Raw genomic sequence first — 27,122 nt, forward strand, 5'->3', positions numbered from 1 at the left:
GGAAAGGGACACTGGTACAGACTTGCAGTTACCAGTAACTTTGTGGACTTTCCTGAATGTAATGTCAAGTAAACATGTGCGACTGAGAAGTGAGTCCCATTAAAGTTTGGCTCCAAAAAAAAAATGCAGAAACTGAGCAGTGGAAGACATATTTGGTGAAGAAGTTGGGATGAAAAAAGGAAAAGAAAAGTTTGGAGGGTAATCTCAAATTAGATAAGATCCAAAAAGCTCTTGTATAATTTGAGAAAGGCAGAGCCAAACTACACAATCAGAGTAAATTTATAAGTCCTGCAGTCTAAATTTAAGATAAAGAAAAATGGCCATCCAAGTCTTAGCCTTTGTGGCCTTCAATCATGTTGAGGTGTTTGGCTCGACACATCACGTGTAAGTTAGGAGTTCATCTCAGTTCATGCGAGTTGCCAACACGTGCCATCCTCTGATGCTTTGTAGAGCACCATGATTCTACCCAAAATCTGCTCTGAGGCAGGCATTATGGAAGAAATCCCACCTGTTTATCTTTTGAATTTCGGGGACCATGAATCAATTATCCACACTTTGGTACAATTATTCCATAATTATATTCCTTTTAAGTTTTTCCTTTTGAAGTGTCGATTTTTTCATCTTGTAAATGTAAGGCGATATATGGTGATTGTTTGCAGTTGGACATGAAAACAGTGGATGATTGATCTTTTGAGGAGACGAGGTTTTGAGTTAAACAAGGATTTATTAGATAAGGAACGCCTCATTATTACAAGAAATTTAAGGCCTTGTTTGCTTGGATAATTCAAAGTTTAGTTAAGCAAATCCAAGACGAAGAGCTGGCAATTTACTTACAAAGAATACCAGCATAAATGGCTTACTGATTCCTTTATGCACAACCTTCTTAAAACAACATATTGCTGACATCCCAACTCAACCATCTCGTAGTCTTTTTTCTTTTCTTTTCTTTTCTTTTTTGGTTGATGAGTGAGCCTTTGGCCCAAGGAGATGGTACAGAAGATATTCGAACCAGTGAACTTCGCAACATAAGGCGAAGTCCACAACCAACTGCTCCATTCCTTGGGGTTGAAATTTTGTGGTTGTAGGTGAGTGAAACCTCGACACTTAAAACAATTAGAGAGACTGCAGAATTGGGATCTAACAGTGGTTGCAGGAGCTGTCCTTACATGATTCATGCAACTACCAAAACTGGAGCCATATTCATCTGAAAAGTACATAACGCCACTACATGCCCATTCACCATGCTCCTATTCTCCATCAACTTATGGCGTCTTTACTCTGTGGAAGAAAGATATACAATGAACAAGAAATTCTGACTCACTGGCTATCAGCCTCGCCCGAGGATTTCCTGCTCCAAATACCAGAGCCAGCTTTGCGCTCCCCACGCTTTCTCTTATTCCTGGGAAAATGGACATCTGATGATGCTAAACAACATGTCAGGGTTGATGGCTCTGGGTGCCCGACAGATTTCTCCACAGAAAGAGGTTCTGACATTGGAATTAAAGAGGGAGTGGTGCTTTCTTCTTGGTCACCTATCTCTGGTTCCTGATGCGTCTCTGTGGATTGGTTACCCATACTTTTGAAAGTATGCCTTTCCGCTTCAGCTGCCTCACTTTGTACCAGAACACTATCTACAATCTGCATATATTAATATCACGATACCAAAGTGATTTAATGAACATATCAAAGGAATTCAAGGGTACAAGAAATTTTCCATTCCTCATTATCTCCTAAAACTTCCAAACATTTTGAATGCAAAAATGACTCGTAGCTGCAATAATGTGCATTCTGTAGGGCTTAGAGTCAGAGGAGAAAAAAAGGGTCACTCAAACTACCGAAAGGTAGTGAAATGATATGCAGGTTTATTAAAGCTATAATTTTAGAATTCAAAATTTCAAAAAGTAAAAGAATAAGGAGATGTTAATTAAAAATTAAAGGAAAAACAGAGGCTTAAACTTCATATAGACACATTCAGTTAAATATCTATGACTATACGAATAAGAATAATTGTAAGGGAAGAAAGCTTACATCTTCAGATGAATCTCCAATCTGTGGCTGATGAAGGGTGACATCAGCAGCAGACAACAGTCCCACCGTGCTTTCAATTATATCGGGAACATGGACTGCCTCCCCATAACTTAAAATGGCACTTCCAGGCATAACAATATCTGCGTTGTCATACTCTAATATTTGTTTAGTTGGAGTATATATGGGTCCTACTGATACATTGTCTCCATTGCCAGCAGAGAATGTAGGACTGTGAGCAGAGCTAGTCTGTAAATCACAAGGTGCTAGAAGGCTCAAATTCTCTGAGGAAGAGAACTTCGAAGCATTTTTGGCCAGTACCATGTCAATTTGAGCCTTCAGTTTGTGAACCCGAGAATGCACCATTTCAATTTTCCAAAGGACTTGCTCTAGTAAATGTTCACCATCTTTCAACTCCAAAAATGACCAATCATTACCCATATCAAATTTGTCATTGCAATCGCCATTTGGGTTGGTGATTACTGCACCAAATGATTGCAAGAAGCAGCATTCAGAGAAATACATCCATATCAGTGGGATGATATAAATAACAATAATAAAAGATACTTCTAACAGTAAGATGAAATTACAGATGACACATAACATGGAAAATAATGCCATGTATCAAGTTATATTCACGAAGGTTGAAAACATTACAACATATATTGTAGATACAATATATGAAACTAGTATGTGTGCAACAGGTGCAGGCATGCATAGATATGCAAAATACCCAAACGAAGTATGCCTTAAAATGCTTCACTGCTTTCCCTATTACTTGTATAATATCACATGTCAGACAGCAGTAACAACATCCATGTGCAGCAAAAATTGTTACCTGGATTACCAAAATCACCAGCCATTGAATTTCCATCTGGATCAGACTTCTTGATTTCTGCAATATATCACAAAAGTCACACATGGAAGCTACTTTTTTTTGGAAAATATACTTCCCGCCCTCTAACTAATAGGTTTTCTACACTTTACACTCAAAATCGTCGATTAATTGCAGCATTTTGGTAGTTTGACTGTGAAAAGTGTATTCCCCCTCCTTTGTTTCAAAGGAGACCAAAGCACCAAAAGCATTGAATACAAAGAATAAACTTGTACCAAGATAAGAGAAAAGGTTATGCTGTGACATGTATGATGTTATATCAGTGGTTTCTTCAACTCTCTTCCGTTTCCTCCTCTTTACAGCCTTTGTTCTGAAACATTGACTAGAAAATGGCAATGACTTTGAACCCAATCCTTCAAATGTAAACTGGTCGAATCCTGAACGTTTTCTCTGGTCATATGCTGCACTCTGCCTGGAATATTTTAATGCTTGCGACTCTATCTCCTTAATTCTCAATTCTGTCCATTTGCAACGCCACATCAAAGGGCGTATAAAGTTCCTCCAGTGATTTGTCAACTTCTTCCTATAATGGAAACACAGGATTTTGCTTTTCTTGGGTAAGTACCCAAATTTGTAACTCATAAATTATCTAAAAAATAATGACAAGCATTTAAGAAAAGAATTGTGGATGCTTATCATGGGTCATTTGAGACTGTGAAACTAAATACTGATTAGTTTAGAAAATTTAATTGCTGTTATTCCTATACCCAAAACTTTAGCACAGCCAAGAGATAGCTATGCTCACTGAAGAATGGTGAGAAATGGGATAAATGCAGAATTAATGGCAAAGTGTTTCTATCCTCTCATCTTAACCCTTGGACTGGATGAAGTTAACAGTTGAACCATTTAGATCATGTCGTACAGAGCCCTTTTACATGCCACAGCAACAAAAAAAATAAAAAAAATAAAAAAAAAAAATAAAAAATGAAAGAATTGAAAGTTCTCGATCATTGGTGGCAATCATTATACATGGTTAATGCTTCTTATGTTAGGTTTGTCATTGCAAAAAACACACAAATAAACACGGCATATAAAAATCTTACTTAAAAATAAAAATAAAAAATCAATAGCCCTGTAGCCTTCTCGTACTTCTCCTTTTTGTTGTTTTGAGAAAGTCATACTTCTCCTTTCTAAGATGGAAATATGGGACTCAACCCCTTTGTGGGTGAGCAACTTGTGGTGTTAGGGTTTATTACTCCTGTGGCCAAGGAAGCGAGGAGGGAAAAAATATTAAAAGGTTAAAAATAGGGAACTAATAAGGCAAACCTCACTGGAAACGAACTACTCAATGCTTCAAATGGAGAAGCCAAACTGTTGTCACCAAAGAATTGTGATTCCACTTCTCCTTCACTCAATCCTGACAAATTCTCAATATCAGATGTAGTGTCGGCAAATGAGCTTGAATATTCAGTTGCATCCGGATCCTCACATTTGGATAACCTGATGTCACTTTTAATTGTACATCCAATTATATCAACCTCAAGATCCTCAGGGCACTTTGGAGCATTATTTTGATCATCCAACATAGCTTGATTCCCAGTGTTGGTGCCTTCGCAGTTACTCCTGCACCTTAAACCCTTACCATCTGGTTTTGTCAGGGAACTATCAGGTGCCATTTCTCCTGTGAAGTGTGGTTTAATGTCAAGGTCAATGTCCATAAATGATTGGCCAGGAGCCATGCCACAATAGTTTCAAACCCCGCTCATTTCTTGTTAGAACAAGAATGATTTTCCTTTATAGTTAGCCTGAAACAAGATGCTAATTAATCAGTATGTTAGTGACTAGGTGAAATTTTCTGAAATGTTAAACCCAAGAAACTATTTGTAAGGCTCAATCCAGCGTCACCTAAAATGATAAGAGGAAAAAAATAATAAGAAGATCAAGAGAAAAGAATCACAGTGAACTTCTATGAGGTAGACTAGAATAAAAGCCATCATTAGGATTTTTGTTTAGCCCCCAAATCTGCTGTGGGGGCATGAACTCCAAATTAGCATGGGCAATATGTCTAATGCATGCTCCCTTTTTGTAGCTTATTTTCATCTAAAAAAACAAAAGAAAAACAACAAAACATAATATATCCATGCGCACGTATTCCGACCAAATAATTACTCCGTGAGACATTATAAATCCAAGAGTTGTAAGATTTTTAGCTATATAAATCCAATAAGAGATCTATGTATAATAGAAAAAGGATGACGACTTTCCGCTGTCAATGTTCAGATCACATAGATAATCAACATATATTAACTGTACAAACGATCCGACATGAAAAGCATAGGAAAACAGAAATTGATGCCCATAGCAATGACAAACGTGAAATTGAGACAGACTAGAAAATTTTGGTTGAAATTCAGTGTTCATTTTTAGTACATTGTCCCAATCATAAAATAATAACAACAATTTCATTCATCTCTTTCCTGGATGATAACAAATACGGCCAGACTTTATTTATCCTGAGAAGAAGAAGAAGAAAACTTGCCCAACAATTGGCGACGCCATAAAGTAACATGCTTTAGTCAGAATCACTTTCAAGGTCGCAACAGAGAACAGCGGCCAGGAAAATACATTACAAGACCAATTCATGCAGACATGCATATATCTATAAATATGAGATAAAGGTTTCTCAGGAAGTGGCCGGTAAGCCAATACATAAACAATTTCAAGAATCTCAAGCTACATGTACACGTTTTGCACTTGCAGGGTCCAAGAAACAACAAAAACAAAGTCTTTCAGCAAAACAACGACAATAACGATAAGAACAAGAAGAACACTAGTGGTAATAATAAAGAACTAGTGCAGCGAGGCTTGGATGTTAGAAACATCTCCAATTCACAACCAGAGCTGCATGCATGCTAGTAAATGTGCGTAGGGTCTGCATGTGTCCTGTGTGTGTGTAGAGGAAGAAGTTAGAGAGGTACCAGAGTGGAGCGTTGAAGTGAGGAAGTGGAGAGGTCTCGGCGGCGTTCCAAGGACGAGCAAAGCAAGTTAACGTTATAAACCTAGCTACTAAAAATGTAGTGCGGTTCCCGCTTTTTGAGGACGCGTGTGACATTCCTATTATGTTTAAACACCTGGGCGGTTTTGATTGGTCAATTAATTTTTTTTTTTTAAATTTTTATTAAAGAAATGCTTAGCTAAAAAACATCTCACGATTAGAAAATTATAAAATTAAATTTAGTGTAAATTAAATATATGAATTCGTGTTAATTTATAAATCTATTTTTATAATATCACTATATCACTTATCTTTATTATATTTTACATGCAACGAGACATTGATTATTTTCTTTCATTTGTATGTATACAAGAAACTAATTACTTTTTTTTTTAACGTTTTTCCTAATTCATTTTATATTACTCGATGAAATTATCAGGATTCAACACCTTCTTTCACGATTTACGTACACACGTGACACGTTACAGAAATAATTATCATGCAAAACAAGTCACGTGAGTCTATGTTTCACTCTACAACAATAGATATAACAACTAACGATGTTTGGACGCGGGAGTTTTTGTTAACGGTGATAAAATTTTTACAAGTAGTGGAGACTTTTTTAAGATAAGGTTTTGACGTAGTTTTGTAAGACTGATAGACCCATTGATGTAATTTTAATTTAGAATTTTGATTTTTTTAGAGATTGTATAATAAATAAATAAATAAAATGAAAAAAAGTGACTAGCCTAGCCACCATGGAGTGGCCCAGATCCAAGCTCAAACCAGTCCCGTGGTGGCTAAGCGAGTTCTTGTCATCACTGATGGGCCGTTTAGAGCAGTTCTGTTTGCCAAACGTTGATGAAAACTTCCATGCAAGATCCTTTTCACATATCCAACTCTCACAAATTATGAAAAGGGGAAAACAAATCCCCTAAGTATATCGGATGGAAAAGTTTTTTTGGCAAGCAAGTTCGCTTATTAAATTATGCATTAGTATTGATATGTAAATTATTTATTTAATAAAATAGTATAAATTGAAGACGAAAATAATTTTTATGAAACATATGACTTTTTCTTCTCTAAATTTTTTTTTTATTTTTATTTTTCAATTAAAAAAATTATGTTAGTATTGGTATACGATTTGGTATATACCAAACCGCTTGTAACTAGTAAAACTCATTTAGAATATAAGTGGATCTGCTGATGGAAACTGTACTCAGCTTTGATTAACGAGATTATTAATATGAAAAAATCAATTCCGAATCTATTTTCTCATTATCCTCTTATTATTTTATGATGTGATATTAGATGATAAATTCATAAATGAAATATAATAAATAGTCTCAAATCATTTAATGCCACATCATATAATGATGAGTGGATAATGAAAATTGAGATAATAAATAACACTTCTCTATTAATATTATATATATATTTTTAATAAACACGAGGTCGATATAATTTGTTTAACAAATTTTGTATACTTTAAGATTGTAAATATAATTTATTTTTAAAAAATAGCTTTTAAAAACAGTTAGATTTTCTTACGTGAATTTCAAACACTAAAATTATTATAAGATTGTATTTAGTTGTTGAACCAAACTCAACTCAACTCAAACTAATAATTGATAGTACTCACTATTTTTTTAACTTTATATAAAAAGATTAAATCTTAATTTATTTCATATATTTCAACTTAAAAAATTAAACCTATTTTAATGTTAAAAAATTAAATCTATCTCAATAGAATTCATAAAATATTATTATTTATAATTCAACTCAACATCTAAACGAAACTAAAGTACCGTTACTATACAAATTATTTATTTTAATAACTATATAAATTACTTATTTTTTATTTTGTTAAGAATAGTGGTACACGTATCACAGGTAACGAAACACTGTTTTTTTGTCCCTCGACTTTAGATTTTAGAATCTAGATTCAACGATGAACAAGAGAGTTCATCCACCTAACGAAACACTGTTCTTTTGTCCCTCGACTTTAAAATCTAGAGTCGAGGGTGAAAAAAAGAGGTCATCCGTGAAAAGAAACGATGAAAAAGAGACTGTTGCAAATGCATGCGCGAGATCTTCCCACGCGTTGATACTATTCGTATTAAAAGATCCCCTCCCCTCCCAAATCAACCCCTCCCAAATTCCCAATCCCACAAAATTTCGATACGCACCGAGTGGGTGTCGCCGTTATTTCGTTACTGACTGAATGGTAGTTCGGTCATCGAAAGTACTACGATCAATTGTCAACCTCCATGCTCCCCGCTCCAACGGTCCAACCTCGACGTCTCTCACTCGCTCAATGAGTCGGAAGTGCTCCTCTCCTTGAAAACTCTCCTTGTCGATGGCCTTCCCGATCCCTCATACCCTATCAATTTTCTACAAGAAACCCTAGAAGTCCCCTTCGGTTTCTGATTAGTTCCTTTTCGTTTCACTCCGGGGTTTCTTACCGTTCTCGGCTCGGGATGATAATGATCGAGAGGGCTCTCGATATTTTTGTCCCCTCATGCTGGGAGATCAAGGTCACGGTGTCCGCTTCGGTATTCGTGATCTTCACTTACTTGTTCTTTACGTACCGGAGCGAGGGTCATCCAGCACTCGCCGACAGCAATTTGCCGAATTCTGGCGGCACTGATAAAGACAAGGTCAATTCCTGTCAATTCTAACGTTCTTTTTTTTTTTTTTTTTTTTTTTTTTTTTCTTTTGCATGCGAATGTAAATTACTTTTATTGCCAATTGCGGCAAGTTTTTCTTTCTTCTGTGTATTCTTAGTAAGAAATGCCACGGGCAACGATGATGAGGTCAATTTGAGTTATTTTTTCTATTCTTAATGTGAAGTAGTGTGACTGTTTGAGAATTAATGGTTTTGAGGGTAAAAAATGTCGCCGATTCATGTGAGGTTAACAATCTGGTGTTGTTCTTAAATATGTTAGAGCAGTTATATAAATGGTGTTTTGCATACACGATAAGGTTTAGTTTTGCTCAGGTACTTTTGTTGGGTGCTGAGAAGATGTTGGAAATGAGAAAATTATGCATTTAATATTTTGACTTCTTGATCACGTGGAAATGAAATGCTCCGATTTTGAGTTAGTGAATTCAAGATTTTTCTACGTGTACTCTTGCCATTTTGCATTTTTATTTGTGTTTATCTGAAGTTATTAGTTTACAAGTCCTTTTCTTTTATTGAAATTACCAAATGCATTAATGTAGCACTTGCTTTTATTTAAAATGTGTATTTTTGGAAGGTGCTATTCTTGTTCGTGAAGAGTGTTCGTTTGTCAGGGTGCAGTTTTGATTCAGAATTTTGTTTTTGTCTCCTTTTGTATGTACGGCTTTAATCTTTCTTTATTGCTTACGTAATTATTGTTGTTGTTGTTTTTTTTTTTTGATAAGTAAATAAATATTATTAATCAACAAATAGGCATAGCTCACTACATATACAGAAAGTATGCCCTATCTAAGTAGGCTCAATAGAGACAAGAAAATCATGTAGATCCATGCCATCAAAATCAACAACAATGGCCCAAATACATAGAGTTCTAATAAAAAAAACTTTTAGTTCCTCTAGAGATCTCTCCTTGTCTTCCAAAGTCCATTCATTGCGCTCCTGCCACAAACACCACATGACACATATAGGGACCATCTTCCACACAACTTTAATCTTGTGAATGCCTCTTAGATTTGTCCAGCTGGCTAGAACTACCATCGCTGTCTCGGGCATCACCCAAGCCAAGTCTAGTCTACTAAACACTTCATTCCATAACACCCTAGCTGTCTCACAATGTAAAAGGAGGTGGTCCACCGATTCACCCCCTTTCCTACACATACAACACCAATCTGCGATGATCACCTTCCGTTTCTTCAAATTATCGGTTTTGAGGATTACCTAATGAAGCTGTCCACATGAAGAAGGCTGCTTTGGGTGGTGCCTTATGTCTCCATAGCCTTCTCCATGGAAATTGAATATTGGGCTCTTGTGTGAGGGACTTGTAGTAAGAACGAACCGAGAAAGAGCCTTTACCTTCTTGTGTCCACCACAACCTATCTTCCTGTTGATTGCTCGGTTTTATAGAGAATAAGAGGCTGAAAAATTCTTCAAAACTGCTAATTTCCCAGTGTTGTGCCGCTCGACTAAAATTGATATTCCATTGAATTTGCTCCCCCGCTATCACCATGACTTCAGCCACTGAAGCATCTTTAGCACTTGCAAACCAAAAAAGTGAAGGAAATACATCCTGTAGAGCACTGTTACCACACCAAATATCACTCCAGAATTTAATCCTGGAACCCACTCTCACAAGAAATCTAGTTTGTCTAGTGAATACCTCTCATCCTCTTCTTATATGTTTCCACAACCCCACTCCGTAAGCCCCTCTCACTTCTTTAGTGCACCATCCCCCCATAATCCTCCATATTTGCTCTCAACCACAAGCTTCCATTGGGATTCGGGTTCCTCATTGTATCTCAACAACCATTTGCCAAGTAGCGTCCGATTAAAAATTCTCATGTTTCTCATACCCAATCCACCATTGGAGATAGGGCGACATACCTTCTCCCACTTGACGAGGTGGAATTTGAACTCCTCCCCCACACCACTCCACAAGAAGTCATGTTGAAGTTTCTCAATTCGAACCGCCACGCTTGCCGGGATAGGAAAAAGAGATAAAAAATAAGTAGGTAAATTAGATAATGTACTCTTAATTAAGGTGATCCTACCATTTTTTGACAGGTACATTCTCTTCCATCCTGCCAGCCTCCGCTCTACCTTCTCAATCACTGTGTCCCATAACGAAGACGCTCTCGCGGTAGCCCTCAATGGGAGCCCAAGGTAAGTCATAGGGAGAGAAGCAATCTTACACCCCAGAGTGTTAGCCAACTGTCTTATGTGTTGAACCTCTCCAATTGGCACCATCTCTGATTTATCAAAATTCACCTTTAACTCGGATGCCGCTTCAAAGCAAAGGAGATGAGCCTTCAATGCTCGAACCTGGTTTAGGTCCGCCTCACAAAATATAAGTGTGTCATCTGCAAAAAGCAAATGGGAAATATTAATAATTCCCCTCTCTGGGGTACCAACCGAGAAGCCAGCCACGAAACTATTGTTAACCATTGCCGATGTCATTCTACTTAGCACCTCCATCACAATAACAAAAAGTAATGGAGACGAAGGATCGCCTTGTTGTAAACCTCGTGTGCTATGAAAAAAGCTAGCTGGGCTTCTGTTTATCAAAATCGAGAATTTTACCGTTGATATGCACCAATAGATCCACGATTGCCACCTCTCCCCAAAACCACACCGCCTAAGAAGATAAAGAAAGAAATCTTAGTTAACGTGATCATACGCTTTCTCCATGTCTAGCTTGCAAATTATACCTGCAGTGCCAGCTTTCAGTCTACTGACAAGGCATTCATTGGCAATAAGAACCGCATCTAGAATTTGTCTACCCTTTACAAATGCATTTTGGAGTTTTGTAATTATCTTCCCCAATAACTCACCTAGACGAGATTATCTTATAAACCCCACTTACTAAGCTAATAGGCCGAAACTCCTTAATCTCCGTAGCCCCAACTTTCTTTGGTATCAAAGCAATAAAAGTGGCGTTAAGACTTTTTGCAAATTTTCCAGCTGAGAAGAACTCTTGAAACACTTTCATTAGATCATCCTTTAACATGTCCCAACATGTTTGAAAGAAACCCATAGAGAAACCATTGGGACTTGGTGCCTTGTCTTTAACCATTTTCCTCACCACTTCATAAATCTCCGCCTCCTCAAAAGGCCTCTCCAATCGACAAACATCATGTGGCCCAATGGCATCAAAACCAAGCCCATCAAGCATAGGCCTCCATCCAATCTATTCGGAGAGTAGCTGCTCATAGAAATCAACTACATGATTGTGAATCACCTGCTTTTCCCTGCAATCCACTCCATCAATTCTCAGCATCTCAATGTTGTTGTTTCTTCTATGAGAGTTGGCTATTCGGTGGAAAAACTTCGTGCAACGATCTCCTTCCTTTAACCACAATACTCTTGATTTTTGATGCCAAGAGGTCTCTTCTAATAAGATAATCCTCTCAAGCTCTGCCACCAACCCTATCTTCCGAGCTACTTCTTCCTGTGTAAGAGGCTGGTCCTCTTGCAACCTCTCTAATGCTTGAATCTCCAACCCCTTGCTTTTCTTGCGTTCCCCTACGTCACCAAAAGACTGCATGTTCCAAAGCTTTAAATATTTTTTTAGAGCTTTCAATTTTCCCGCAAAGATGAAGCTAGGGGTCCCTTGCATCTGATATGATGCCCACCACTGTCCAACCCTATCCACAAAACTTTCAGATTTCAGCCACATATTTTCAAATTTGAAATACCTACGCCTTCGTTGGATGCCACCGCAATCTAGCATGATAGGCCAATGATCCGATGTTGTTGTTGTTGTTATTCTTTTTATCATTATATATATATATATATATATATATATATATATATGGTTTTTATAGTCATGCCAATCTGTTCAAAGTTTATGTTGTCTTTACATACCAATAGTGCATATGTGCGTTTATCCTACTGGTTACAGTCTATATGTATGTGTGTCATGGATTAATTTTTAACTTGTTTGACGTGCAGTTCTGCCCTTATTTTGTAGATGGGCCAATTGAAAGGATATCCTCAAACTAATTTTCCATACTTAATCAAGGTATATAAGATCTTGTGATCCTATTTGGCTCGTGTTTATTTCCATTAGTGTTTACATTGGATTCAATTGAATGGAATGGGTCTTCTCTTTCTTGTTGAAAATGAGATGGTTTGTGCTGTATTTTTCAGTTGGAATTGTTGGCAGCTAAGAATCTCATTGGTGCAAACCTAAATGGCACATCAGATCCTTATGCTATCATTACTTGTGGTACAGAGAAGCGGTTCAGGTTACCTTGATCTTTTCCCCTACTTTGCACATGTATTGATGCTGTTGGTTTAGCTGAACTCTGACATTTATGTTTAACAGCCTTATACTGGTCAAATATGATCGAAAATACTGATGTAACTCTCTGTAACTTTGTGTTTAAGTCAATAACGTACTTAATGAGACGTGATATTATCTAGAGTAATCTTAGCTTAATTATCAGGAATAGAGTTTACTACGTAGGTAGGGTTAGGGTTCCTCTTTTAATGTTTAGAACTTTGGGTTATTAGGGTTTCTGGATATTATCACTTTTCTAAGGTAAGGAATTATATAGTTGGAAAATTCTAGGGCAGTATGTAGGTGGCATCTTTGTGTCATATAGTTCGTAGGTGTTAGATATGCCTATCCTTTTTCTTTCCTTTGACGTTAGCAGATTTATGTAACTAGTTGTTGGACTTTAATGCAGAGTTGAGTGATTATATGCCTATCCTTTTTCTTTCCTTTGACGTTAGCAGATTTATGTAACTAGTTGTTGGACTTTAATGCAGAGTTGAGTGATTGGAAGCGGCATATTGAGTGCTTCTCAGTCCTTATAAGTAATTGTAGTTAAGAGAAGATGAGCTGACCTATAGTATCCTTTTCTCGCTAAAAGTAAAATAGTTTTTTTTTTACTGAAATGTCCTTTCTTCACGTTCTTTCATTTATTTTTTTAAGAGCCAGATTTATTGCTTAATCTTATATGGGATTGCGTAGATCTATTGTATCTACTACGATCTTATTTCATTTGTTGTCACCGGTGCAGTTCCATGGTTCCTGGTTCAAGAAATCCCATGTGGGGAGAGGAGTTCAATTTTTCTGTTGATGAGCTTCCTGTTCAGGTAGTATACCTTTACAACTACTACCACTACTACTACTCTTTTTCAGTTTTGTTCCTATATTAATATGCATGTTCATTTTCATTTAAAGTAGGCATGCTTCTCCCCACCTGGCCTCTTTGAGGTCTGGGCATAGAGACTCTACCTGGCATCCTTTCCCCTTCTCTGCCATGGGTGACAAATTCAGTCTATCGACATTACTATAACTAGAGTTATCACTATTTTTTGGCCTTGTCTAAGGCTGGGGTGGCTTTATCCCTTTTTCAACTTGTTTATGCAGTTAGTTGATTGTGTATTTGGGTTCTATCCCTTTGCAGTTTTATTTGAACTTATATTTATAAATATATTTGTTTATTGTACTTCATTATCTTTGAAATTTTCTTTTTCTTACCTGAAGTTCTCAATAGATGAGTAAGCAATATTGTTAGACCCTTTTATTTAGTTATTTTGTTGCTCGAAATGCTGGGTTGTTACATCCTAATCTAGGTGAAGCAAGAGTTGATCCTAGGTCTCTGCTATGAGGCCAAGATCCTTGGACTTTTCTGCCAATGTTATTTTCAATGCAAGTTGCAACTGCAAGTTGAGCTTAATGATGCAATTTCTATGTTTGTAACTTTTGACTTGGAACAATGATCAAAGTAGATATTTGATCCCTCACTGTTGGACTATCAGATCTGTGTATATGATTTGAAGGAAGAAAGATAATTAAAAGTTGTTTTTTGTATATGTTAGCATATATGTCTGTGTTGACATTCCTAGTGTCGTTATCTAGGTTCGGCATATGAAATTGATATTTCCCCTACTGGATGACATATTGGTTATTTTTAATCTTCCCATGTCAAGGAAGAAAGAGAATGCATATTTTTCTTTTGGTTATGTTAACATATACTGATGTGTTTGGTTTATTCACATAGGATGGGGGTATGAACAGATTTTAACTCCACTTGATGATACATTAATGTGTTCTTCATTTTCTAATGCACTAATATGCCTGGTCATTTTTTCAAAGTAGGCATGCATTTGATTAAAAACTGATAGCTAACTTGTACATTTTTTTCTATTGAAGTTATGCACTGACAAGTTATTCTCATAAAATACTGTTGCAGTAAGACAGTATGGTTCAGAACACATATTTTTAGGCTTTTCTGAGACTAGGGTGAGTTTATACACCATTTGAGTCAAGACTTGTGTTATTCGTCTTTAATCAAGTATCTAACCTAATTTAACCTGACTTGAACTGGATTTTAAACAGATCTGAATTTTAAAGAACCCAAACCTGGATAAGAAATAACCTGAGATAAGGTAACTCCTTACTCTGTTTCCAAACAGCCTTCTTGCTTTCCTCCCACAGCTGATCGGCAATGGGAGTTTTCTTCAACCCGTACATTAATGATGGCCTATTGGCAGCATTTTCTGCAAGTAATATAGACAATCATTGATGGCAAACACCTGCAACCATAAGAGGGTCAACAGAACCAACCAACACTAATTACAGAGGAACCAAACCAGCAACCATCACACTTTTGGTGACTGAAGAAACAAAAACAAACATTGTATTTTGAAGAAGAGAGTTTTTCTGCTTTGAATCTAAGGGATTATGGATTTATACCCTGAAAAAACGACGTATTCCTTATGAGAGGCATCACAGTACTTATCCACTCTCTCATTGTTCAAAATCATATATTCTAGAAGAATAATATGATAGAGTAGTATATTGTTATGTAGTACGCTTCTTACAGGAATGACCTCTAACAATCAATATCTCAGTTATATGCTTCATAGAAGCTGTTAATTAATTAGTTAATTGCTTTTTTGTACTTGGGTTTTATCTGTTTTCAATTGTAATATTTTGTTGTGCTTCATTGTCTTTGGAAAGTTTTTTCCCTGAGTGTATTCTCTGATAAATTAGTAACAGCCTTGGAGCTTTTTGTTTTGTTTAAAGGGGTTGCCTGTTGATAAACTTTATAACTTAGGTGTAGCGAGGAGTTCCTCCTAGGTCTCTGGTACGGGGCCAAGATCCTTAAAATTTTCTACAGATACTATTTTCATAGTTTTCCAAGTTAGTGGAAGTTGAGTTATTTATGTTACCTCTGTTATGACTCAGGGAAGCACCTAGCCACATTTGCACCATATACCAAAAGAATAGTTAAAATTACAATTATTTTTAAAGTAATTGAGATTACAATTGAAACTCCTAAAATTACTTTTGAAGCCAAATCCCGCTTGGTAAACAATCAATGTGGAGCTTAGCACCTATGTAATGCCATCTCAATTCCCCCTAAATGTGGGACCTAATCACAATTTGAGGTATCACTATTTTTATTTTGACAATTTAAAAGAGATTTTATTAATGTAAGTAGTTAGGCATAACCCAAGTACACAAGAAGTATACAAATGGAAACACCTAAATACAAGCTATGAACTAGAAACTAGTAAAGTCTAAAAAAGAAGCATTTAAAATATCCCCATTCAGTACAAGAGTTTTTGCCCAAAAGCAAAGAGTTCAAAAGAAAAACTCTCTAAATTCTCCCAACAAAGGTTCTCTGTCATCAAAACAGTGTCCATTCCTTTCTAGCCATAAGCACCACATTAAGCATAGAGGAATCATCTTCCAAATATCAACAATATGATGGCTTCCCATTATATAATTTCCAACAAGCCAATAGATCCACCATTCTCTTGGGCATCACCCAAGCTACACTTGACCTGCCGAAAATCTCATCCCAAATAGTCTTTGCCACCTCACAATGCAGAAACAAATGATCAACTGACTCCCCATCTTTTTTGCACAAGTAATACCAGTCCATGCAAATTATATCGCGCTTCCTCAAATTATCCTTTGTCAGGATCTTCCCAAGTGACACCAACCAGCAAAAAAAAAAAAACAACTTCAGTCGGAACCTTGGATCTCCAAATACACTTCCAAGGGAATTGGTTGACACAATGGCATGTCAGCACTTTATAATAAGAACGAACAGAAAAATTGAATTTCCAGCATGTTGCCCCAGCATTCTATCATCTCCTCCCTGCACCATTTTTATGTCATACAATCTACTGAAAAAGGCATTAACAATTGGCACTTCCCAATCATGAACATCTCTAATAAATCTCACATTCCATTGGGGAATATTATTGGAAAATGATACAGAATCAGCTACAATAGTGTCTTTATCCCTTGCCATTCTAAAAGGGAAGGAAAAGCATTCTTGAGTGCCAAATCCCCACACCAACGATCATGCCAAAAGTGAATCCTATCTCCTCCTCCAACCTTAAACAAAACGTGGTTGGCAAATTCCCCCCACCCATTCTGTATGTACTTCCACAAGCCCACACCATACACACTTCTAACTACATTAGAACTCCAACTCCCCCAAGCCCTCCTCACAATTTTCCTCACTCAAATTCATAATGTCCTTGTCAAGGCTTGCCGCCTCACATTTGTTGCAATACTTAATCATAAGAACAGGTGTTACTAAGTTGTTTTTTTTAATCTGTAAACAATATTTTTTTTTGTCATAAGAATAGGTAAGAGCCCAAGTATACGGGACATATACAAGAGCAACGTCTGAGCGTGCTAGTTTAGTGATACAAGGAATTCATGAAAAGTCATGCCATGAAAATCAATTACAATCGACCAATGGGGTAAAGTATTGAAAAAGAAATTCCTAAGCTCCTCTATTGACTGCTCTTGATCTTCAAAACTTCTTTCATTCCTCTCCCTCCAAATAGACCACCATAAACATATTGGAACCATCTTCCATAATGATGCAATCTGAGAGTTTCCCTGAATGCCTCTCCAAGAAGCTAGGAGGTAAAAAGAAGAAGAAGCTAGGAGGTCAATTACCCTTCTCGGCATCACCCAAGCTAATCCTATCTGAGCAAAGACTTCATTCCACAATGTCATTTTGATATCATTTGTTGATTTTGATATCATTTGTTATGATCCAGGGAACTTCTAGTCACATATATACTATATCCCAAAAGGGCTTGTCGAAACTAAAACTGATTTTTTTTTAGTTACTTATGAAACCCAATTCACATAGTAAACAAATATTATGAGACAAGACCTGTGCAAGTCAATATTTCATCCTTCAATGTTGGACATTTGATATGTATGTTAACATAGATCACTTTGTTGAGATTAAGGATTTCTTAAAGTTGTTTCATACATGAAGCTTATTTTTTCCCTACTGGCGAGCAGATTAATGTGACAATATATGATTGGGATATAGTTTGGAAAAGTGCTGTTCTTGGTTCTGTGACTGTTCCAATTGAAAGTGAAGGTCAAACTGGTACAGTGTGGTATAAATTGGATAGCCCATCAGGACAGGTATCTTTGTTTTTGTTGGTTCTATTTATTTTATTTTCATGGCATCCTATATCTTTGATTATTCCTTATAGAGACCAATAAAACTCTAGTATTTGCTTGTCAGGTTTGTCTCCATATTAAAACAATAAAATTGGCAGTAAATTCTTCCAGGTAGCTTTTTTGTTATATTATTTTTTTATTTTTGCCTCTAATTAGATTGTTTAGCTCGTTAACCCCTTCTCCCCGCTCTGTGTACTCATGTATACATATGACGAATGCAAATTAGACAACATATTTATACATCTTTTTGTGTACACATTAAGTGGATCTACTGAATGGATTTTTACTACTGTAGTTTGGGGGCTTTGTATTTATGCTGAGTATCCTGATTTTAATTTTATGTGTATATATATTGTGTTGTCAAAATTGTTCTTTTCTGCCTTAAAGAAAGCCCTTAGATGATAGATACATTATATGTGTGTGTATATATATATATATATATATATATATATATATGGGTAGTGCTAGTGTGCTGCCTAGCTTTGACCACTGGTCGTGCCCACTAGTACAAATTTCACTTTTTATTTTTTTTCTTTACATTTTTTTAACATTTTTAAATATATATTTTTTTTTAAAATACACCAATACACTAATAGTCACTTCTTTAATCAGTAAGTAAAAGAAAAAAAAAAAAATAAATGCATGAGCGATCAAAATAATGGGCAAAATGAGGCTGCATAGTAGCATTATTCATATATATAATACACACACACACACACACACACACACACTTAACCAAACTTAGAACATTTTTATGTGTCTACACTTTGTTATTGTTGATTTTATGACACAATCTAGGTAGATATAAGCACATGAACTTTTTTTTTTGATGCAATATAGGGCCTAAGCCCTAGCACATGATTGTGTTGGTGCATGCGCATATCCATTTGTGGGTATTGCATTCGACTTGACTCTGTACTTATTTTTAGTAATAATATTGTAACTTTTATCTTTATAATTCTGTACCTAATTAGGTGCCTTTTCTTGTATACTTCTTGTGTACTTGGGTTATGCCTATTTTTGTATTAATAAAATCTCTTTCAATTATAAAAAAAACTTGGATCTTCATAATGCTTTTGTTATGCTTGGACATGACAATTTTCTATGCTTCCTATTTCACTTTTCATATTGAGTTTTTGGGGAGGGCCCTTTATTTATTGATTTTATTTTTATTTTTTTGATGCTGGGGAACCTCTACAGGGCTGGGTCTGACTCTCCAAGGCGGGGGCCCTTTGGACCCAGCCCTGTAGAGAATATCCCGGTCCCGTGCACCTCACCCTCAAAAGTTTTCCTGCATGGAATTAGTTAAATCGCTGGCTTTTCACCAGGGGGTGTGGCCCCAAAGGATTGTTTGCACGCATGAGGTGTTGAACCTTGGACATTGAAAGGAGTGATACCCCAAATCCAAGGCTTTGACCACTTGGGCCAACCCCTTGGGGTTAGACCCTTTATTTATTATTGGTGTTATTATATTTGGCATTGGTTTCTAATGATTATAATTCATATGCCCTAATTATCTATATTTTTTACTGTTAGGGCTATGGATGGGTATGCTGGAGCTAATGCTCAAAGAAGGATTTCCGTAGATAAACAAGGGCCGACAGTGGTTCACCAAAAGCTGCAGCCTCTTCAAACAATATTTAATCTCCCTGCAGATGAGGCAAGTTGCATAAACTCTGTTGTTGTGGCAATGTTAATCTCCTGAAGTTTCAAATAGCACCTCTTTGTATGAGAGTTACATGCCTAACAAACTGAGTTATTGTTTCAGGTTGTCAAGCATAGTTATTCTTGTGCACTTGAGCGGTCATTCTTGTATCATGGTCGAATGTATGTCTCTGCATGGCGCATTTGCTTCCATTCAAATGTTTTTTCTAAGCAGATGAAGGTTAGCCGGCCATTTTTCTTTCCTACTATTGTACCAGCAAATTATTTCATTTAAGGAATCAGTAAAGTTTCACTAGAGAGATTTGATTTTATGAGCTCAGATAACAAATCAACTTGTCACTTTTAATGTGCTCGACTTGTTTGATTAACTTGTGCTTTGGGGCACAAATTTGTGTATAGATTTGGCTCAGCTTAATAGCTTATGAGTTTTATGTACTCTGCACATAACAGAGCAGGATACGGGACAAATGCTATTCTGTCATCATAGATACTAGTTGAAAATGAGTGGCTTGATTCATTTGGCACATGACAATGGCATAGCTTCATCCAGCTTTTCACAGAGTGAAGTGACACAGTCTATATGTTACATTAATTACTGTTGAGTATTTAGTCTTAAATTAATTTTTATTTGCATTAGGAAGTTTCTGGTATATTTAATTTCTGTACTTATTCTGTGTCTGTACGTATTCTCTTGTGGGTCCTCATGTTTGTATGTAATCCCAGCTCCGGTGCTTCTCGCCAGAGTTAATCTTTTTTCTCAGTCTAATTCCTTTCTCACCAGCGCTTCTCACTCCTTTTTTCTCTTCCATTCCATTCCTTTCTCTTCCTATTTTCCTCTCTGTTTATTGTTCTTATCCTGCTACTTTGATGGAGGGTGATAGGCGGCTGCAGGTAGAATAAAAAACCTTTATTTTTATGAAAGTGGGTGGATAGTAGATACAACATTCGTATCACTGAAAGAAGCAGAAGGATGGTCAAGTTTATCTCTTTAAGTGGGTCGTCGGCTCTATGGGTGGCAAAGGTGATCAAGGAATGCCTAGAACTTTTTCGACGTGAAGCATTTTTCAGAAAAATGGGGATGGATAGTGGAGTCCTCACCATTTAATGTCAATTTAATGCCAGGGGTTGCTTTTTTGCAACTGGCAGAATTTGGGAATGGCAGGAGAAGGGGTTTGTTGGTGATCTTTGAAGGTTTGAAGGGTAGGGGATGGGAAGGATTTGTACATAACATTTGATTGCTTGCTAGCGTCAAAGCCCTTGTTTCTGAGTATGCAAACAGAGGGCAGGATCCTCCCCAAGGTGCTAACGGTGTGCAGGACCCTTCCAAAGCTCGTGGAGGGGAGTCTGGTAGTGGGAAGAAGGTGGAGAGGTCCTTCCCTCCAAATGGTGCCTCGGTGTTGAGGTCACCGGCGCGGTTTCCAACAGAGAGCAGTTCTGTTGTGGTGGGCAGGAATCGGAATATGGGTTCGAAGGTAGAGGTAAGGAGTTAGAAGACGACAATGCCTGCAGGCTTTCTCCATCGGTGGACATTTGGCCTTTAGTGTAGTCTATCAAGGGTGGTTGGGGAACATTGACGGGTGCTCGAAGGTGGGAAAAGTGGAAGGGGTACTATGGGCTGTCAGAGCTCAGCTGGTGGGAGTCATGGGGAATGTTATAGACCTGATGTATAAAGTAGATATGGGCTTGGGTCTGGTTATGGGTTTGGGTGTTGGGTTGCCTGGGCATGTGGGGAAGCTAAAGGAAACATAGGCTGCGCTGATGGGCTGGATGTGAGAGGGATGAAATCTGGTGGACCAGGCCCAATTAGCGGGGGGCAAGTAAACTAAAACCCGTTCATCTTGAGTGGTGGGCTAAAGCAAGCTCAGGACATGTTAATGGGCTGGGCCCGAGTACCACTCAGCTGGAAGGGTAGAAGTCTGGTGGGCCGGGCCTGCACATTGGGGGCCTGATTCCTTCACCAGTCCACTTTGATTGGAGGGTTGATCAGACCATCGCGGGTTCGAGGCTTCTTGAAGGGGGACACTCAGGCTTGCCGGTGGTTGCTTTGGGCACCTTGTCACGACCCGTCACAGAAAGGGTTGCCGGTCGCTGGCAACACTTCGTCTTCAAACATGGTGCAGTTCCCTACTGTGGTAAGGGGGTACAACCAATGTGACGAGACTACCGTTTCAGTTGGGTTGGCTAAGAATGAGGCTTTTGTTTGTCCTCAGGCCGTCGACAACTCACCGTCGACTCAGAAATGGTCGCTGGTTGCCGGCAACCTCTAGGTTCACAACGAGGAGCAATTTACGGCCTTAGAAGGGGTGAATAGAAGAGATGACGGCTTCAGCTGGGTTGGCTATGATTGGAGCTTCTATCTATCCTTAGAGCAATGATGGCTCCTCATGACTTTTTGATTGCCCTCAGTCATCTCCTTATGATGTTGCTGAAGTTATAGGCCCTTTTTCAATTGTCGATGAGGGCCCTTCTAGGGTCTTGTGTACTTTGGAAGAAGAGTATGGGTCTCATTCAGAAGATGAGGTGCTTTCGGTTGATGGGGTGGATGGGTCTGAACTGCAGTTGGTTTGCAAGGAGTTTAGGGTTGGTGTCTCTTTAAACAAATCGAAGGACTCTGGGGACGAGCCTAGCCCCATCTGTTTTTTGCCTCTAGCGTCTTTAAGGGCTGGTTTACAGTCAAATTGGGTTCTTCAGAAGGTAGAGGAAATTTGCAATTGTGTAGGGATTTCTTGCGAAGGTTTTGAGGATCAGTTTAAAGCCCTTCTTATCACCATTGAAGTAGGAAAACCCCTTTTAGCTAGATCTGCCTCTAAAAAAGAAAGGGAGCTTAAGAGACTTTCTTGTACCATCAATTACAACTGAAGGGAAGGAAGTGCCAGTAGGGGGAGGCACAATGATAAGGCGAATCTTGGTGTTTTATGAAGCCCAAGATTCTTTCATGGAATTTTCGAGGGCTAAACAATCAAAGCAAGCGCCTCTGGGTAAAGAATCTGAATCGTAAATGGAAGGTTGATGTAATTTGCTTGCAAGAGACGGAGTTGAAGATTGTTGATAGAAATATAATAAGAAGTTTGTGGGTTACTCTTATACGGGATGGGTCTCTCTTGCTTCCAAGGGTGCCTTAGGAGGTATTATAGTGATGTGGGATAAGAGAGCTGTTAATTTGGTGGAGGAGTATGTTGGCGAATTTTTGGTGGCTTGTTCTTTCAAGAATGCGGAACATGGTTTTGGGTGGGGCTTTGCTGGAGTATATGGGCCAAATGTTGACAGTAATGGAAGTTTCCTTTGGGATGAGATTGTTGGCTTGTGTAGTTGGTGGGATGGCCTGTGGTGTATTGGAAGGGACTTTACCATCACTTGATTTCCGAGTGAAAGGTCAGGGGACTCTAGTATTGGCTTCGCCATGGCTAACTTCTCAACTCTAATTTTTGAGCTGGATTTGGTTGATCTTCCCCTCTCTGGGGGAGACTTCACTTGGTCTAATGGGAGGGCTTGGTCCAGATTGGATAGATTTATTCTCTCATTCTTGGGAGGCTTACTTCCTTAACTTATGCCAAAAACGCCTTCCTAGGCGATGTTCTGATAATTTTCCCCTCTTGTTGGATTGTGGGGGTCTTCATGAGGGGCGGAGATATTTTAAATTTGAGAACATGTGGCTGAAAGTCGATGGGTTTATAGACAAGGTTAGATGTGACTAGTTTTATTAACTTCTATGCTGTTTTTCACAGCACTTAGCTTGTAATTAGGTTCATCTCTTGTATACTTTCTGTGTACTTGGGCCTTGCTTAATTATGTAGATCAATAAAATTCTTCTTATAAAAAAAAAAAAAAAAAAAATTCTGTTCTATAAATGTTAGCGGACAAATGTATTTTTAGAACTTAAGATTTCTAAAATCACTTCTGGTCCATTGGCTCCTATTATGGGCTTTTGTTATGTTATTAGTTTTTTTTTTTCATGGTTTTGTAAGTAATTAGTTATGACTTAGGTAGTTGAAGCTCAAAAAATCCAAGTCCGGTTTGGATTGGGTTTAAGTCTTTGTTTTTTCTACTATAAATATCCATGCAATGCTCACAATTGAATAAGCAGCAAGTTTAATGGGATTGTCCAATAATTATTCTGTGTAATGCAATTGTTTCTGAGGTGTGATTTGGAAAAAAAAAATCTCTGTATGTTTAGGGAATTAGGTGTGATACTTGGATTTATCTTCTTCTTGTCTTCTAATGGTATTCCATCAAGTTCCAGGCAAGACCAAATCTGAATTGTCAACTATAAACTTTAAATATTTAAACCCCCCAAACCACCCATCCATCAAATAACTCCCAAACAAGTGCAAAACCCAAAAAGTGTCCCAGATCACCTCCATCTTTTTTCAAATGAATATCATCATTTAGTGACCTTTTTCTTCACCGGCTATTTGCCAACTTTTCAGAAATCCATAGCGTTGACCTTGCTTTTATTTTATATCAAGCTCTTGGATCTGCTAGGCATTTATTACCAGAAAGCTTCATGGAAGCTAGTGGCATGATCCTGACGTTGAAATTGTAGCCTATACCAATATAATCCAATCTACCAGGTGAAGTGAGCAAAGAAGCTAGGAAATTTGTTATTCAGACTCCAGGAACCACTGCTTATTTACTGCTTTTTATAATCTGTCTGTTATCTACTTTCATTTTTTTTTTTATCAGTAAATAAGAATTTTATTAAAATAGGCGAAGTCTGTTATCCACTCTTATATCAAGCTATGTTAATGGTCTTCCTTCTTAATCTTATGTTATTAATCCTTCATTCAGAAATTTTTAGATACATGTAATCGGGATAAGTTTTTTTTACTAAATATATGGCCAATCATTTAATTTGAAGGTTGTAAATGCAATGTTAGAAGAATACATTATTCATGCTAGCCATGTGTTTCTATTTACATTTGACAGGTGATTATACCATTTAAAGATATAGATGAGGTATGCTTTCTCTCCCTCCTCCCCCTCCCCCTTCCCTCCCCCCCCCCCCCCCCTTCCCTCCCTCTTGATAATTTAATGGTACAAAATGCTCATTTGATATGTAAATTTATTTTTTCTTTTTCCTTTTTTCCCACCTATGAAGATACGAAGGAGTCAACATGCATTCATTAATCCTGCTATAACATTATTCTTCGCATGGGTGCCGGTGGACATGGTGTGCTCCTTTGGGAAGCCCTGATGGTCAGTGATTAGTTATGAATGCATGAAGGCGTATATATAATTTATGTATATATTAAAAAAAATAAGATGAAGATGCTGAAATATCGGTTTTATGGATCATAGTTTTCTCTTTCTCTTGAAAGAAATTATGATATTTTTAGTGATGTGATGGATTTAGGTATTTTGTGGGTTGTTTGTCAAATTATAATATGGTGCTAGAGTGGTCCATCGACCGAATACACTCCTGATGGATGTTAGTTATTGGCTTGGTTTTTCATATTGAACTATAAATATAATAATTGATATTGCTTGTTTAGAACTTGCTCAAATGACAGCTTTGGTGGCTCTTTTGGGGATGCCCATGTTGATGTCATTATCCACACATAAGAGTGGGCTTATTTTTAGTATTTCAAAATACTGAAAACTAGTCCACTCATGAAAGAAACTTTATGATTTTCTTGAGGACATGATCTCCATTGAAATGTTGTAAAAATTTGTATGATTGAGAAACTGTACTATGAAGGTGACTTCTTTACGATCTACATTTCAGCAGGTTGCAGTCTTCTGCATGAGCTTAAAATTTCTGATACAGTGGAGTGCAAGAAGAATTCCCTTGTTAAATGTGGAAAAAGATAGGAAAAGACTATGCCTGAAACTTTAGTTTCTTGTATTCAGGAGAATTGAACAATATCTGTTCACAAAAATAGGAAAATAGCTGATTTTAGTGCTGACTAAATGCTTTTATACATTGCTTCCCTCATGTTTCTCACGTAAATTATTATCCTTAGTGAGTTTTCTTACATTAAATCTTTGTTATTTGAAGTCAATTAGCCATGCACTTTTACATGGCGCAGATTTTAGGACTATGCTTTCATTTTAGCTTTTAGGGTTGCGTGTCGATTGTATGTTTCCTTCCTAATCTTTAATTTTCTTCTTTCAGCTTGTAATTAATAATGAATCATTTCATAAGATTCACTCAATAGACCTGAGTTACATGCAGCTTCTGAAAAAGTGCCTCTTCCAGTTAAAATCTTGATTGCATGTAAGATCTGCAGTGTTTATGAACTATATTGCTTTCTTCCTGATTGTCCCTCTAATCACATTTGCACTTGTGCAACTAGCATTGATAATGTAAAACTTTAAGCATTTCGTTTGGTAACCCAACCAGCAGTTTAAGCATTTAGGAAAACATCCATCATTCAAGGTTTTGATCCTTTTTCAGATAAGTTGGTCTCTTAAGATGTGTTTATATGGCTTTCATTTTTCTTTGCCATTTTCAGGGAGAGTCAGATATAAATTTGCATCATTTTGGAACAGGAATCATGCATTAAGAGCTTTACAGTGTGCAGCGAAGAACATCCATGTCATGATAGAAGCTGAGAAAAAGGTCGGTCTTGTGCTTTATAAGTTCTCTATATCCTCTATTAAAAGGATTTGCATGTGTAAGAGCTTAGTCATCTTGTTGACTTTACAGCAGATGGAGCCTGATTTGAAATTTGAAGAAAGGAGTAAATATCATTTAATTAATGTTAAAAGGTCTTGGGCGATGTTCATTAGGGGCTATTTATTATGGGCCAGGTGTTTTCTCTTGTATACACCTAGTGTACTTGGTTACGCCTATTAACATTAATACATTTTTACTTATAAAAAAATTAATGTTAAAAGGAATATTTGCCCATTTTACTAACAGCCGTACATTATTTAGTGTGATGTTTTGGTATTGTACAATACCCTGACCGCGGTTTTATAATAGGAGGCTCTTCAAATTTGTTAGGCTTTGTGGATATCTCATTTTGGCATGTGCTCAATTCCAAAATAAATGACATAAACCATGAAAAGCTTTACTCCTTATGTAGTTTTAGATGGATCTAATGAAGATTGTATGTTATATAGACTATTGATGAAACGTGCTGAAATAGAATTTCTGTTCCTTTGTGCTTATTAATTACTTTTGTTACTAAATCACTAGTACATATTTGCAGGAATCATACGATTGTCTAACGTTGGTAGTTTCTTAACCTTTGATTGATAACTTTTGCAATACTTTGAAACTTAGAACTGGTTTTGGTTTTGAAGGTTAATAAGGCTAAGGAACCAAACAAGCAAAAAGAGAAAGGCCACTGAGTCTAAATTGTTAATCTATCATGCTTAACATAAACTCAATCTTGTATATGTCTCGTTGACTTGGGCTATGCCTATTTCTCATCAATAAAATCCTTAATGAATGATCAAAAGGATTAAAACATAAACTCAATTTTCATAATATATGACCAGTGAG

At 37.1% G+C, this 27,122-nt stretch overlaps 1 protein-coding gene and 1 pseudogene across 1 annotated transcript; one reads left to right on the forward strand and one right to left on the reverse strand.

The window, feature by feature from the left end:
- Positions 1–1,113: 1,113 nt before the first annotated feature.
- On the reverse strand, positions 1,114–5,950 carry LOC121234236. The gene is made up of 6 exons (XM_041130113.1): positions 5,839–5,950; positions 4,187–4,665; positions 3,136–3,443; positions 2,864–2,920; positions 2,029–2,507; positions 1,114–1,638 (listed from the first exon to the last, which is right to left on the reverse strand). Exons 2-6 carry the CDS (start codon positions 4,597–4,599, stop codon positions 1,318–1,320), a joined length of 1,578 nt encoding a protein of 525 aa, XP_040986047.1. The 5' UTR covers positions 4,600–4,665; positions 5,839–5,950; the 3' UTR covers positions 1,114–1,317.
- Positions 5,951–7,799: 1,849 nt separating this feature from the next.
- LOC121234230 overlaps positions 7,800–27,122 on the forward strand; it is a 31,957-nt pseudogene continuing 12,634 nt past the window's right edge.

Source organism: Juglans microcarpa x Juglans regia, chromosome 1D (genome assembly GCF_004785595.1).
Source record: "Juglans microcarpa x Juglans regia isolate MS1-56 chromosome 1D, Jm3101_v1.0, whole genome shotgun sequence".
NCBI lineage: Eukaryota > Viridiplantae > Streptophyta > Magnoliopsida > Fagales > Juglandaceae > Juglans > Juglans microcarpa x Juglans regia.